The following is a 13366-nucleotide window of genomic DNA, read 5'->3' as shown; positions in this document are numbered from 1 at the left end:
CTGGTGATAGTAGTCCAAGGTGAGAGGTTCTGACGGCAGCTTAGGTGCCTTGAGTGGGGGCCCTAGCGCGGCTCAGGAGAATCTTCCTATCCCGAATAATGATGAAACTGTGTCTTGAAGGAGAAGAGGAGTCAGTGAGATGAAGAAGCGGGGAGAGGGCTTTCTAGAAAGAGGAAACAGCATGCACAAAACAACTAAGTTCAACTTAGTTCCATCCTGACTTAACTGACTCAGCTGGGTCCTCCTCATGACTAATTCTCAGGAGGAAAAAGAAATCACAGGGAAGAGGACAACCAGCCTGTCTGGGCTGGGTGGTGGGCACCCCAGCGCCAATTTGCTTACTGTAACTCCTGCTTCATCCAGCCTGGGGCAGACACAGCCTTACACATAGGAGATCCTTATCAAGGATTGCTAATCACAATCACCTTTTTCACATGCATTATGTATATGACCCTCACAGCAGCCCTGTGATGTATTGCTATTGTTTCCACTCAACAGAGTTAACATGGATTCAGAGGAGTTAAAAACCATGTCTAGAACCACACAATGCTAGTAACCGGCTTTTGGTGCCTAAAAGGTCAGGTGCAGCCTGGAGGGGTGGGATAGGGAGGGTGGGAGGGAGGGAGACGCAAGAGGGAAGAGATATGGGAACATATGTATATGTATAACTGATTCACTTTGTTATAAAGCAGAAACTAACACACCATTGTAAAGCAATTATACCCCAATAAAGATGTTAAAAAAATAAAAATAAAAGGTCAGGTGCAGAATAAGTGCTTTCTCCATAATAGTATGAGATGGTGATGACGATGACTGACGATAATGATGATGTTAGGAAGGAGGAGATGGAAGAGGAGAAAAGAGAAGAGACCAGAGAGTCAAGAAAAAACCAACATTTCTTTGAAAGCTTTCCAATGATTTGGGACTTGTTTTCACAGGTGCAGACAGGATTTGGAAGGTTGGGTTCTCACTTCTGGGGCTTCCAAACGCACGGTGTCCTGCCGGATATTGTCACCATGGCTAAAGGGATTGGGAATGGCTTTCCCATGGCAGCAGTTGTGACAACTCCAGGTAGGAACTACAGGCAGTTTTTGTCTGCTTCTGGGTCTCCTGCATCAGCAATGGCAGAAAACACGTGTATGGGAACTTGTGTGGGCTAGAGACAGTGATGGGATTCCCAAACAATGAAAAAGGGAAACTGTCTGCCAGATGGTGGAAGAGATAGAAGAAAACCAGCCCTTTTTGCTCTTGCTGTAGAGAAGACTAATTCTCCCAGACCCACAGTGAAATGCAGGGTTCTACTCTACTGACAATGTCTAGGCAAACGTGCCACAAAAAAAAAAAAACAACACAAGATATCCTTGCTAAACAACTTGAAGCCAGTGCTGAAGTTTCTAAGGGAATCATATTCTTGAAGGATACCCTGACCTAGTCTTGCCACACCAATAAGCTATAGACTCAAGGTCCAGGTGATAGTTTTCTCTGTTGATCATCAACAACACAGCTAAAGACAATACAATCTCACTTTGCTATAACATTCTATAAAATGAACATTAGAATTAACTGTATTTCCCATTTTAGTGAGGTTTTACAGAAAAGAATTTTATGAACCATTTAGTATTGAAAATCTTAAAATTATTTCATTTGTTTTTCCAACCAATAGTAAGCATACTTGAGAGGCTCCAAAGGATAATTAAGTGCCTTGTAAGAGCTCAGTGTTTTGTTTTGTTTTGTTTTTGCAGTACGCAGGCCTCTCACTGTTGGGGCCTCTCCTGTTGCGGAGCACAGGCTCCAGACGTGCAGGCTCAGCGGCCATGGCTCACGGGCCCAGCCGCTCCACGGCATGTGGGATCTTCCCGGACCGGGGCACAAACGCATGTCCCCTGCATCGGCAGGCAGACTCTCAACCACTGTGCCACCAGGGAATCCCTCAGTGTTTTTATTGAATGAAGAAAGTTACTAAAATGTGGATGTAGAATGTGAAGCATAATGAACTGAATATATACTAACCCTGAAACAATCTTGAATTATATTATGAAATCCTTGATATGAGATTTTTAAAAAAATATTTCCTTCTTAGTCCCAAGAGTAGAATATAGAAAAAAGGCTTAGCTAATGAAAGTTCCATGTAAGTTCCCATAAATCAAGTTTTAAAGTACTTTTCAATTCATACAACACATTAAAGATTTTTATTATTAAACTTCTCATTGAATAAATAAGCAATTTTTCCTTATCCACTGTATTAGTCAGCTTGGGCTTATTCTCTCACAGTTCTAGAGGCTGAAATCCAAGATCAAGATATGAGCAGAGTTGGTTTTGGGTGAGATCTCTCTTGCAGATGAACACCTTCTTGCTGTGTCCTCACATGTCCTTTTCCACAGCTAGAAAGGGCTCTGATGTCTCTTCTTCTTAGGAGAATACCAATCCTATTGGATTAGGGCCCCACCCTTATGACCTTACTTACCTCCTTAAAGGCCCTACCTTCAATTACAGTCACATTGCAGGTTAGGGCTTCAACGTATGAATTGGGGTGGGGGAGGGAAGAGACACAATTCCAACCATAACATCCACTATCTGGTGAGTGAAGAATGAATTGGACGCCATGAAATATATTACACGTACATATACAACATGAAGGTAAATATAATCCAAATGCATGATGGGAGATTATAGACAGGAATGTGTCACCCTTTATCCACTGTTATTCTCCGCCCCCTCCAGAGATTGCCAAGTCTTTGGCTAAACGCCTGCTTCACTTCAATACCTTTGGAGGGAACCCCATGGCCTGTGCCATTGGATCATCGGTGCTTGAGGTACTTTCCAGCAACCGCATCAACATCACTCATTTCACCAAACAACTACCTCAGAACTACACACACATTATCAGAATTCTATCACATTTCATGATTAAAGTGAAGAGTTAATTCCTAGTCCATGAATTTAAGTTAGATTTCCAGTTATTATTCTGCCCCCTCCCCCTTTTTAAGATCTACTGTGTGTGCTTCAAGTATTGGATATGAAATAATATGTAATAAACCTCACACACATGGGAAATATAAGAATTTCCCTAGCTAGCTGGTAGCACTGAAATTTCTTTGTCATTTGAGCGGTATTTTATGGACATTTACCAATGGCTATCCTTGATTTCAGTTTAATTTTGGTCCTGTCTTGTATATGCTTCCTTATTTTTGTTGTACTGTCATAAATTAAAAGAGTAAAGAGCAAGTGAGTTCTATGCAATTCCAACAAGGTGATTCAGCTGTGGTTCAGCTCCAGGCCATTGATTTTGCCTGGGGTCTCATCTGTTGAAAAGATTTTTTAGATGCCCTTGCTTATATGCATAATAGCGTTTGCTTATATTTTTGGAAGAATGTCCAAGAAATTAATAACAATGGTTGTTTGTGGGGAAGGAAACTTGGTGGCTGGGGAACAGGGATCAGTGAGGCTCATTCTACTCTACGCTTCTGTACTTTCTGATGTTTGAACGAGGCACGTGATTCACTTATTCAAAAAAATTAAATTTAAAACTATTTTTCAATAAAAATAAGTAAAAGCTGCCCTTACAAATTAAAAAGTATCTTCAAATATGATTAAATCTCAAAATGAGAAAGTGTAAGTAGGATGTGTCATTTATTTCATTCTGTAGACATTGCCAGCTTACATTTTCTAAGTCCTGTGTTGCCTCAACCAATTTAGCAGATAGAGAAGATTTAAGTGAACAAGTAGGTCTTAAAAACATCAGGTTCTGCCTGGAGTCACGCAGTTATTATCAGCTGGTTATAAGTGTAGTATACTGCTTGTGTTTGGTCAGGAATCACAGGTCTCCGCTATGGGTGGAAGTAGGTGAAAATCCTTTTACTGAATATATATCTCAAGTGCCCTGACTCTGGGCCCCCAAAGAGCTCAACACTGAGACGTCTCTTTTATTTTTTCCTAAATTTTTACCCACCCCTGAAGATGAGGAGGGTAGGGGGGAAGCATCCCTCTACCATGAATTTTTTTTCTCCCTGCAGCAGATCTTTTTGTAGGACAAGTTATGGCCATACTAGACTTTGGGTTCCATTTGTCTGGTCAAGTTTTTGTAAAGAGGGTCACATACATTTATTTCTCCATGTTTCTCAGTCCGTTTTAAAACTTTTTTAATGCAAGGTCATTTGGGGCTTTCTCTCAACAGGTAATTAAAGAAGAAAATCTACAAGAAAACAGCCAGGAAGTTGGCACCTATATGTTACTGAAGTTTGCTAAGCTGAGGGATGAATTTGAAATCGTTGGAGACGTCCGAGGCAAAGGCCTCATGATAGGAATAGAGATGGTGAAGGATAAGGTAGGCTGTGATCTGCTGTTCTCTCTGCAGCTTCTCAGGGGCGGCAAGGGTTAAAGTAGGAAGCCTCAGCTACAAGCTCATTCATTCTCAGGAAGAGAGCACACAAGGACAGCAAGACTGAGCAAAGCTCATTAGAGATGAGTCGGGAGTGTTGAGTATGAAGGACAGGCTAGCTGGTCATCGAGAGTCCTGGAGTGCAGAAGAGCATTTGCAAAAGGGAGTTGATGTTATTCTTGCCAGACTAGGCAAAGAGCAATGGTAATGAATATTTTGAATTAGAATATTTTGGATTAGAAATATAAGGAAGGGAGGAAATTGTTGGGGGAGGGGCAGGGGGACAGAGAGCTAGTGGAAGTAAGGGGGAAGGGCCAGGAGAAGGTTGTGGTGTTGTTTTGGGGTGAGGATGCTAAAGATTTATAGGGTTTTGTATTTGTTTATTTGTTTGTGAATGGACTTCAATCTCCCAAGTAACAAGGGCGGAATGTGACTTTCTGATGACCTACTGCAAGGTGACCTCGATATGACAATTGAACTTAGCATTGCCCTTAAGCCAGTGATTCTTCGCAAGGTCGCTGTGTCTGTTTTTCACCCTCCACTGTTCTCCCAATTCCCTAGCCTCAAAACCACAAGATAATCCGTGACCCCTTCCCTCTCCTTAGTTCTAACGTCAAGTTTTATTGATTCTTACTTTGCCGTGTTTCTCAAATCTTTCCCTCTGTTGTTTCTCAAATCTTTCCCTCTGTTGTTTCTCAAATCTTTCCCTCTGTTGTCCATGTCAGTAGGAAATTGTCCCAATCCTCCATAAACGCAAACTCTAGATCCTCTGAGGGGAGTGATAGCAGGGGAATCTTGGCACAGGAATCAATAGTCAGACCAGCCCCTTCACCCTAATTCTTATCCGTGGGTGACTTCTTGCTGTTGGCTGTCATTACACCACCCTAGTTTAGAAGGACTGTGTTCAGTTCTCTCAATATTCAGACTAGACCATGGATATAACACTCTCCCATTAGTACGACACAGCAGAGCCAGTGAAAAGCAGGAACGTTTGAACCAGATTTGAAAGCTAAGGGAAGACAGCAGGAAAATAAGAGTAACATGAGACTAGGCCCTCTGGCTCGCAGGCCGTAACATACCTTCAGCTTGGGGCTCCATCAAGGGCTGTTTTAAGGCTCAGAAGAGTCCATTCCAGTTCCCCCCCACAAGAGGTCCCTCGAGGATACCTAGATGCCTCAAAGCCCAGACTCCACCAAAGAAAGCCCAGTGAAAGAGGAGGCGTTGGTCCCCTTCCCACTAATCCAAAGCCAACTTCTGTGTACTCCAAGACGTGTGAACAGAGATGCTCTTCAGAACTTGAGTTGTCATGGTAAAACATCAGAATCCCATTGATACAGAGCAAGCTAAAGGATGGTACGTCCATACTACATGGCACAGAAATACATGTGACATGGAAAGATGTGCAAACTGTATTACGGAAAAAATTAAGCAGGCTATAAAATAGTATGTATAGAATGAGCTCTTTTTCTCTTCCTCCTGCCCTTCAGTAGTTTTAAGCACGGGCTCTGAAAGAGCTTCTCCATTCCTTAATTCTATTCATTGTCCCCTCAATACCGTTCACTTTCCTACATCCAAAGATCGCTCAAACTTTTCCCTAAGCATGGAATACAGTCCTCTCCTCTCTGTCTCTAGCTATGGGAATCCTAGGCCTTTTCAAGATCCAACTCCTCACCACATCTCCTTCTGAAGCTTGCCTTTGCTTCTCCCGTAGAAGGGGCTGCAGCCTTCAGAAAATCTCTCTCACACTCACCATCTAAAGAGCTCCTTTGAAAGGCTCTTTCAAATCATGTATTTGTTGACTCGGTTTTCACGTATAAATACCTTCTTTTCCTAAATAAACTGTACACTCTTGAGGCCAGGAAATACACAGATGGTGAGTGCTTTATCCATGTTTGTTGATTGATTTCCGGCCCCTGCAACACTTCAGACCACATTCATGTAATTAAAACAGCTCAGAACTTGGCTTTAATGCTATACAGTATAACCCAGAATCAAAACTCCCATGAGCAGTTAGTAAGGATGTGAATTGGATACAGCCCTTTGGACAGAAATTTGTCTGTATCTATCAAAATTTTAAATGTATACATTTTGACCTAGCCATTCCACTTAGAGTGATGTGTCCTAAAGAAATATTCACAGAAGTGTGTAAAGATATAAATGAGTGGGGATGTTTGCAGCATTCCTTATGATCATAAACAAAAATGGAAAATAACATAAATGTCCAAAAATAAGAGATTAAACAAATTGCCCTACCAACAAACAACAAAATACTAGGTAATCTTTAAGAAGACTAGGTCCAGGGACTTCCCTGGTGATCCAATGGTAAAGAATCCACTTTACAATGCAGAGGACACAGGTTTGATCCCTGGTCAGGGAACTAAGATCCCACATGCTGCAGGGCAGCTAAGCCCGTGCACCACAACTACCGAGCTCGCACGTCTCAACTAGAGAGCCTGCGTGCCGCAAACTACAGAGCGCACGCACTCTGGAGCCCGCGCGCCACAACTACAGAGAGAAAACCCCCAAGCCACAACTAGAGAGAAGTCGTGCACCACAACGAAGAGCCCGGGAGACTTAACGAAAGATCCTGAGTGCTGCAACTAAGACCTGACACAGCCAAAAAGAAATAAAATAACTAAATAAAATTAAAAAAAAAAAAGAATACTAGTTCCAAATACACTGACATGGAAAGATGTTCGGGATACATTGTAAATTGTTCAAAGCAAATTGCAGAACATTATAAAGTATGACATTTTAAAAAATATGCATTTAAATGTATGGATATGCATAGAAAAAGTGTCTAGTTCCCACTAATTACCAACAGGCGGTATCCCTAGGAGTAGGATTGGAGAAGGGGAAACGTTTCATTTTTACTTAGTGCATTTCCATATCGCTTTCAGGAGTTTTTCCCAATAACCTTGCATTACTTTTATAATTGTTTAAATGAAGATTTATCCCTCAAAAACAGCAAAAAATAAATAAATAAATAAACACGAAGCTACGTTACATCCCTGAGAAGAGGTTAGTTACTAACATGCCCATTTGATTATGGAGTAATTGGGACTTAGACTCGAGCACAGGGCCCGGGCAGGCTGTCCTGTGGCTTTGCCTCATTAGCTTTTCTGACCGTGCTTTTCTCTTCGGAATGCCTACAAGATGTTCAATTAGTCATAGCAGTTGAGCCCAGTGGGTAATAAAATGGACAAAGGAGCAGGGAGCGTGCTGGCCCAGACCAGGCCAAAAGCCAAACAAAGTCCACCTCTCCAGACCCTTGATAGCCACAAAGGCCCACCAACCCAACTGCCCCTGAGGAACCCTTTCTGACCTCTGACCTCTCATCCCCCAAACCATATTTGACTTCTTTCCAGCTTTCACAGTTTAGCCCTAAATTATATTGTCATGTTTTAGACTTTCCTCATGAGAACATAAGGGGCAAGCAGGATGACATTTTAGGATCAATGAGGAAATGCTGGTCTTTTCCCCATCCTGTTCCTCCATTATCTAGTAGTGGGAAAGTTTGAATAGTATTTTCTTTATCTTAAAGCTTCACAACAGACTTGACTAAGTTGGAGCATTTGTGCTCGCAGACTCAGAAGTCTCCAGCCCAGTGTCATCAAAAGGGTACTGGAATACCTGGGCCCACAGGAAGGGACCACTTTCAGATGCCAAGTGACCTGAAACAGCCTCTAGGCTCCAGAGAGTTTACCTTTCCTGACCCTGGAGGATTAAGTCTTGGGTGAGAAAGAGCAAATTCCACAAGCAGGGAAGATGAGGACAAACAGACCCACCCCAGTTGCCCAGGCCATACTATGGCCCAGAGAAAGCTTGGACCGTTTATGCCCTTGTGCAACTTCACAGCCATTTCCTGGACTTTGAAATGAATTTTTTACATGGACAAAACAAAGTGAAGAACATAAATAAAGCAAACTCCAAATTAAAGAACCAAGCTCCCAGGGTAACCAACTGCAGAGCCAGGATTCACTGACGGTCTGCATTCAGCTTCATCTTGTCTTTGGGAATTTGGGATGAACTGGGATAAAAACAAATATTTTCAATTACACCCCCCCAGAAAGAAATCCAATTCAGCAATGAATAGCTTTATTCAGTTACTGGGGGAGAGGGGTTGAGAGGGAGAGAAGAGCATTGATTGCTTGGGTTGCTTTTTATTCCTCTTAGAAATAATGTCTTGAATCATTCAAATGCCAAATATTTTTAAAATGTATTTGCAGACGAGCCGCCAGCCTCTTCCCCGTGAAGAAGTAAATCAAATCCACCAGGACTGCAAACGCATGGGGCTTCTGATTGGCAGGGGTGGCACTTTTTCTCAGGTAACAAGAAGGCTGGCCTTTACCTATCACTTTAGGTAGGCATCTCCCTGAGGTCCCAGTGCTGGCCCATTTTCTTCACCCTTATGCTGGGGGACCCAGTTCCGCTTCCTCTAGGCTTAGCGCTCACACGTTTTCAAAAGAAAGGGACAGTGAAGCCCTCGGGCCACTAGAGGGCGCTGTGTGAAATGGTTTGGTTACCGCGGCTCGGCAGGGAATAAACACAGAGGACAGTCTAAGGAGGCAGAAAAAGCAGCACAGACAAAGCAGAGGACTTACACGACAGGTCATAATAGTGTCATAACAGTCATGCGTACCCAGTTTGTCTCACGTGTGAATTAGTTCTAACCTCTGAAACTCAGTCCTAGTCTTTTTTAACTCAGCCCTGGGCTCTGACTCTGTGACCCGCAAGCCGGCTAAGCCTTAGTGGCCGCTGTGGCCAGGAGCAACGTCATGGTGCTGGCAGCCTGGCCAGGTCCCTAATGCAGAACTCAAAATCAGCCACTCCCAGTGCCCTTCACTCTCAGGCTGGCAGAGGCAGAGGACAAGCTCTCCCCGCCCCCTTCCTGGGAAAGCCAAGTACAAGCCCCACGGTCGGGACCCTGGTGTGGCCCTGCCATGGGCATGGGCTGCTACTGTAAAGTGATCTGCTCCTCCATCCGTCACAACAGCAGGACCCTCTCCAGGGATTCGCTCCGGGGCCGAGATTTAAGATGTAGGGTCACTCCTACTCATCCCCTACTTTGTTCTTGGCCTTCGGCATCCTTCTCTCCCGTTTTAAATATGCGTCATTCTTCCTAGTTTCCCTCCTTCACTGCTGCCTCTCACTTGATTTCAGCGAACACCCTCGCCTGGTGCTTCACAGAGAAAATGGAAGCTGTTAGGCAAGATCCCTATAGAAGCTCATCTGTCCCCCGAGGCTTTTCCCACCTCCTTTCCTAAAGGTTAGAGAATCAGATGTCTCTCCGTGCTCTTGACCCTCCACTTAGTGAAACAGGTCTGTGTTCTCTTGTTTCTGCAGTTTATTTCAACTTCCCCTCAGCCTGTGAACAAACAGACTGAAAGCTCTTCCAGCCCAAACCAAACCATAGCAAACAAAACCAGAATGAGCGCTTTTGCTGGGAAATGCTGAGTTTTTTCTAGTCCTGGTCCCAGATATTTTTCTATATGAATCAGACAGAGTAAGTTAATGATTCAAAATCCTAAGACGGGCTACTTATAAAGACAGAAAACAATTCATTGTTTACTTGCTTAGCTAGTCCTTAGCCGTCCGGCACACACTTGAGTCCTCAGCAGCCACTGCTTGGCTGGATACTAGAGCTACAATGAGGAATAAGAGCTGTCCCTCCCTCCATGGAACTGGCAGAGGAGAAAGACTTAAACAGAAAATGATAATACAGTCTAGTAAGCTTGCCGATAACCATACGAACGGATAGTATACACTGTTCTAAATGCTTTTCATATGTTGACTCATTTAATGCTCTCAACACACCTATGAAATAAGTACTCTTATCCTTATTTTACAGATGAAGAAAAAGAGGCACAGAGAGGCTAGGTAAATTGCCCAAGTCACACAGTTAGTAAGTGGCAGAACCAGGATCCAAATTCAGGCAGTCTGATTTCTGAATCTGTCCTCGGAGGAGAGTAAACCCGAGGGGACGAGACTGGAGGCCGGGAGTCCAGGTGGAGGCTAATGATGCTGTCTGAACTTGACCAGCAGCCATAGGGATAGAGGAGACATCCAGAGAGCAATGTGGCAGTGAAATGCCCAGGACTTGGGTATAAAGGGATGAGTGCTGCTATGAACTTGCTCTCCTTCTATCTATAGACAAGTCTGTAGCTCAGAGGAAAGAATCGAGGTGAGGATCACGATTTGGGGGTCATCAGCATAGAAGTGGGGAGAGGAGGAAATCTCCTGGGAAGGGAGTCTAGATGCGAAATGCAGAGGGATGAGGATAGACACCTGGGTCACGTCAACTTTTAAAGGGCAGGTGGAATAAGAGGTACCCAGATGGAGACACAAAATGGGTGGAGAGCTGTGAGGAGAGCTAGGAGGGTGTGGAGTCATGGGAGCCAGAGTGTGGGGAGGTTCTGGAAGGGGGAGTGACAGAAGTGCCAAATGCAGGAGAAGGCCAGAAAGGATGAGGGCTGGAACGTGCCCGTCGGATTCCCCAGGGTGGGGTCAGAAGGTTGATGGGACACAAACCAGGCTGCAATGAGTTGAGATGTGAATAGAGGGAAGGCAGAGTGGAAAATAATGGCCAATAGCATCAACCAGTCCTTTTATTCTTATAAGTTTGATGAAAGGAAGGATAGTATTTGTATGGTAGCTGGAAGAGACCAGGAGGGTCAACACATATTTATCTGTGATTTTATGTGTGGTTTGGATTTAGATTATGAGAGCTGTAAGCCTGCTTGTTTTTTTTGTTTTGTTTTTTGTTTTTGTTTGTTTGTTTGTTTTTGCGGTACTTGGGCCTCTCACTGTTGTGGCCTCTCCCGTTGCGGAGCACAGGCTCCGGACGCGCAGGCTCAGCGGCCATGGCTCACAGGCCCAGCCGCTCCGCGGCATGTGGGATCTTCCCGGACCGGGGCATGAACCCATGTCCCCTACATCGGCAGGCAGACTCTCAACCACTGCGCCACTGGGGAAGCCCAAAGCCTGCTTGTTTATAGGCTGAGGGGAAGTTGAGGAGAAGGTGAAGATGCAAGAGAATGCAGGGTTATTTCCTGGAGGGAAGGTGATGGGAGAAGCAAGGGCCAAACGCACAGGTAGAAAATTTGGAGTTATGTCATAGATGGTTTGTTCCTTGAACCTTCAGCCTAGGATATAAGAATGCACGTGGGAGCAAGCAAGTTTATAGAAAGGTCTTGCTTGACAGTGTCTGAGGAGCATGAGGCAAGACTGTCTATGAAACAGAGTGAGGGGTGTAGGAACTGAGTGAGGAAAGTGAGAGGAATGGAAATTAGAATGGCAAAGGCGAGAGGACCTGAACATTTAGGACACCAGCAGAAGTAGGACCCTGCATTCCTTGTGGTGTCTGTCCACCAGCGGTGTGATTTTCTTTCCCACTTCTCAGCTCTCTATGTTGGAGCAAAACAGTTCTATTAGAGCTTTGATGGGACCTGGGACTTTGCTGTGTGTGTGCAGCAGTGGAAGGGTAGGAAGGCAAGCAGAGTGAGGGGGCAGGTGAGAGAGGGGTTCATGTCCTCAAGCCTGTGCTCCAAGCTGGGTAGGAACAGGAGGACGAGATCTGAGTGGGGTGACGGACCTGAAGATCATGGAGGGAGGAGGAGACTGAAGTTTTCATGGGAAAGGCAGATGCAGTGGGAATCAGAAATGGAAGAACCCCTAGTGAAGAGGAGGCCCGTGGTGCTGGCCTGGGGTGTGAGTGGGTACAGATGAAGGTTCCTGGCGTCGTGGCGATCAAGAAACTGAGACGCTAGTTTGTTGGGCTGCACACAGGGCCACAGAAGGCAACCTCGGTGATGGCAGAAACGGAGGGTAGATAGAGGCCTAAGACCTCAGTGGAGGTGGTGGAAGGACCAGGAGGTCAGCAGGTGACAAAAAGGAAAAGGGGCCGAGCGGATGGTACCAGAATTTTTGAGACTAGAGGATGAATGGCCTGGATACAGCACTGGAGAGGGAGGAGACGAACCCTTGAGGGAAATATAAGGAATGTCATGAAAACAAGGTGTTCGATTCTTAATCTAATGCATTTCCTTGAAGTCGTAGTTGATTCTATGATGATCCGTTGCTCTATTTTCCTTTATCTCCTCAGACATTCCGCATCGCACCCTCGATGTGCATCACTAAACCAGAGGTTGATTTTGCAGTGGAAGTATTCCGTTCTGCCTTCATCCAACACATGGAGAGCCAAGACAAATAATTTTTTGAAAATAAAGAACCACAAGCCTCAAGAACTTCCCACTTATGTTCAAGGGTTAATTCGAGAAATTTCAGAACCACTGGTATAAGTTGTAAATGGTTGACTGCCTACCGGCCATATTTGTTAATGGAGCTCCTGTTACCTTGAGAAAGCCATCCCGCAGGAAAGGATCTGTATCCCTAGCTCAGAGAATAAATCCTAATTAGTCTAGATTAGTTATGCTAATTTTATTCTCCTTTGCGGTGAATGTTTACACCTGATATGTGACATGATTCCTGCAGGAAAATCTTTTGGTGGAGGTGCCTTCAAGAAAAGATTTCTTCATCCTCTTCTCTTCATCTCCCGAAGAGATGTGTTCGTCTTGCATTGAAGCATCAGATGTCAGGATAGGACTGCTCCAACCACCGTCAGCCACTTTGCGGCCCTGAGGACAGAGCTTATTTGCTGAGGTTGGAAGGTGGAGCGAAGCTGAGTCCTTAGTGATGTCAAAGGGCCACTGATTTAACCAATCCTGGAGCCCCCTTACCTTGGGGCTTCTTGTTAGAAAATAAGTTCAATGCATTGCACAAGCCTTTTTCATTTAAGTTTTCTCTTATTGCAGCCATAAGCATCCTGGGAAATTATGCAGAAAATACCCCACATAGATAACTGTCCTCTCCTCTAACTCCCCTAAAATGTCTATCAGAGCCTCCTTTGTTTCCACTGCCATCATCCCACCCTGGACTAAATTCTCGTTACTCCTATTATAATAGTCTCCAAGACCAGAAGTTCCCCAA

The 13366-nt window shown here is 44.4% G+C and overlaps 1 protein-coding gene across 1 annotated transcript in view; it reads left to right on the top strand.

Moving 5' to 3' along the window:
- Positions 1-13159, top strand: part of AGXT2 (alanine--glyoxylate aminotransferase 2) — a 44342-nt gene extending 31183 nt beyond the window's left edge. Inside the window, exons 10-14 of the mRNA XM_029219147.1 lie at positions 939-1071; positions 2722-2813; positions 4175-4324; positions 8608-8706; positions 12483-13159. Of these exons, the coding sequence (XP_029074980.1) occupies positions 939-1071; positions 2722-2813; positions 4175-4324; positions 8608-8706; positions 12483-12590 (582 nt within the window). The 3' untranslated portion in view covers positions 12591-13159. The remainder of the gene's footprint in view (positions 1-938; positions 1072-2721; positions 2814-4174; positions 4325-8607; positions 8707-12482) is intronic.
- The last annotated feature ends 207 nt before the right edge of the window (positions 13160-13366 follow it).

This window comes from Monodon monoceros, unplaced genomic scaffold (assembly GCF_005190385.1).
Source record: "Monodon monoceros isolate NGI ecotype Baffin Bay Population unplaced genomic scaffold, NGI_Narwhal_1 Super_Scaffold_12, whole genome shotgun sequence".
Taxonomy (NCBI): domain Eukaryota; kingdom Metazoa; phylum Chordata; class Mammalia; order Artiodactyla; family Monodontidae; genus Monodon; species Monodon monoceros.
The sequence above is the reverse complement of the archived record's forward strand: the minus strand, read 5'-3'. Positions and strand labels throughout refer to the sequence as shown.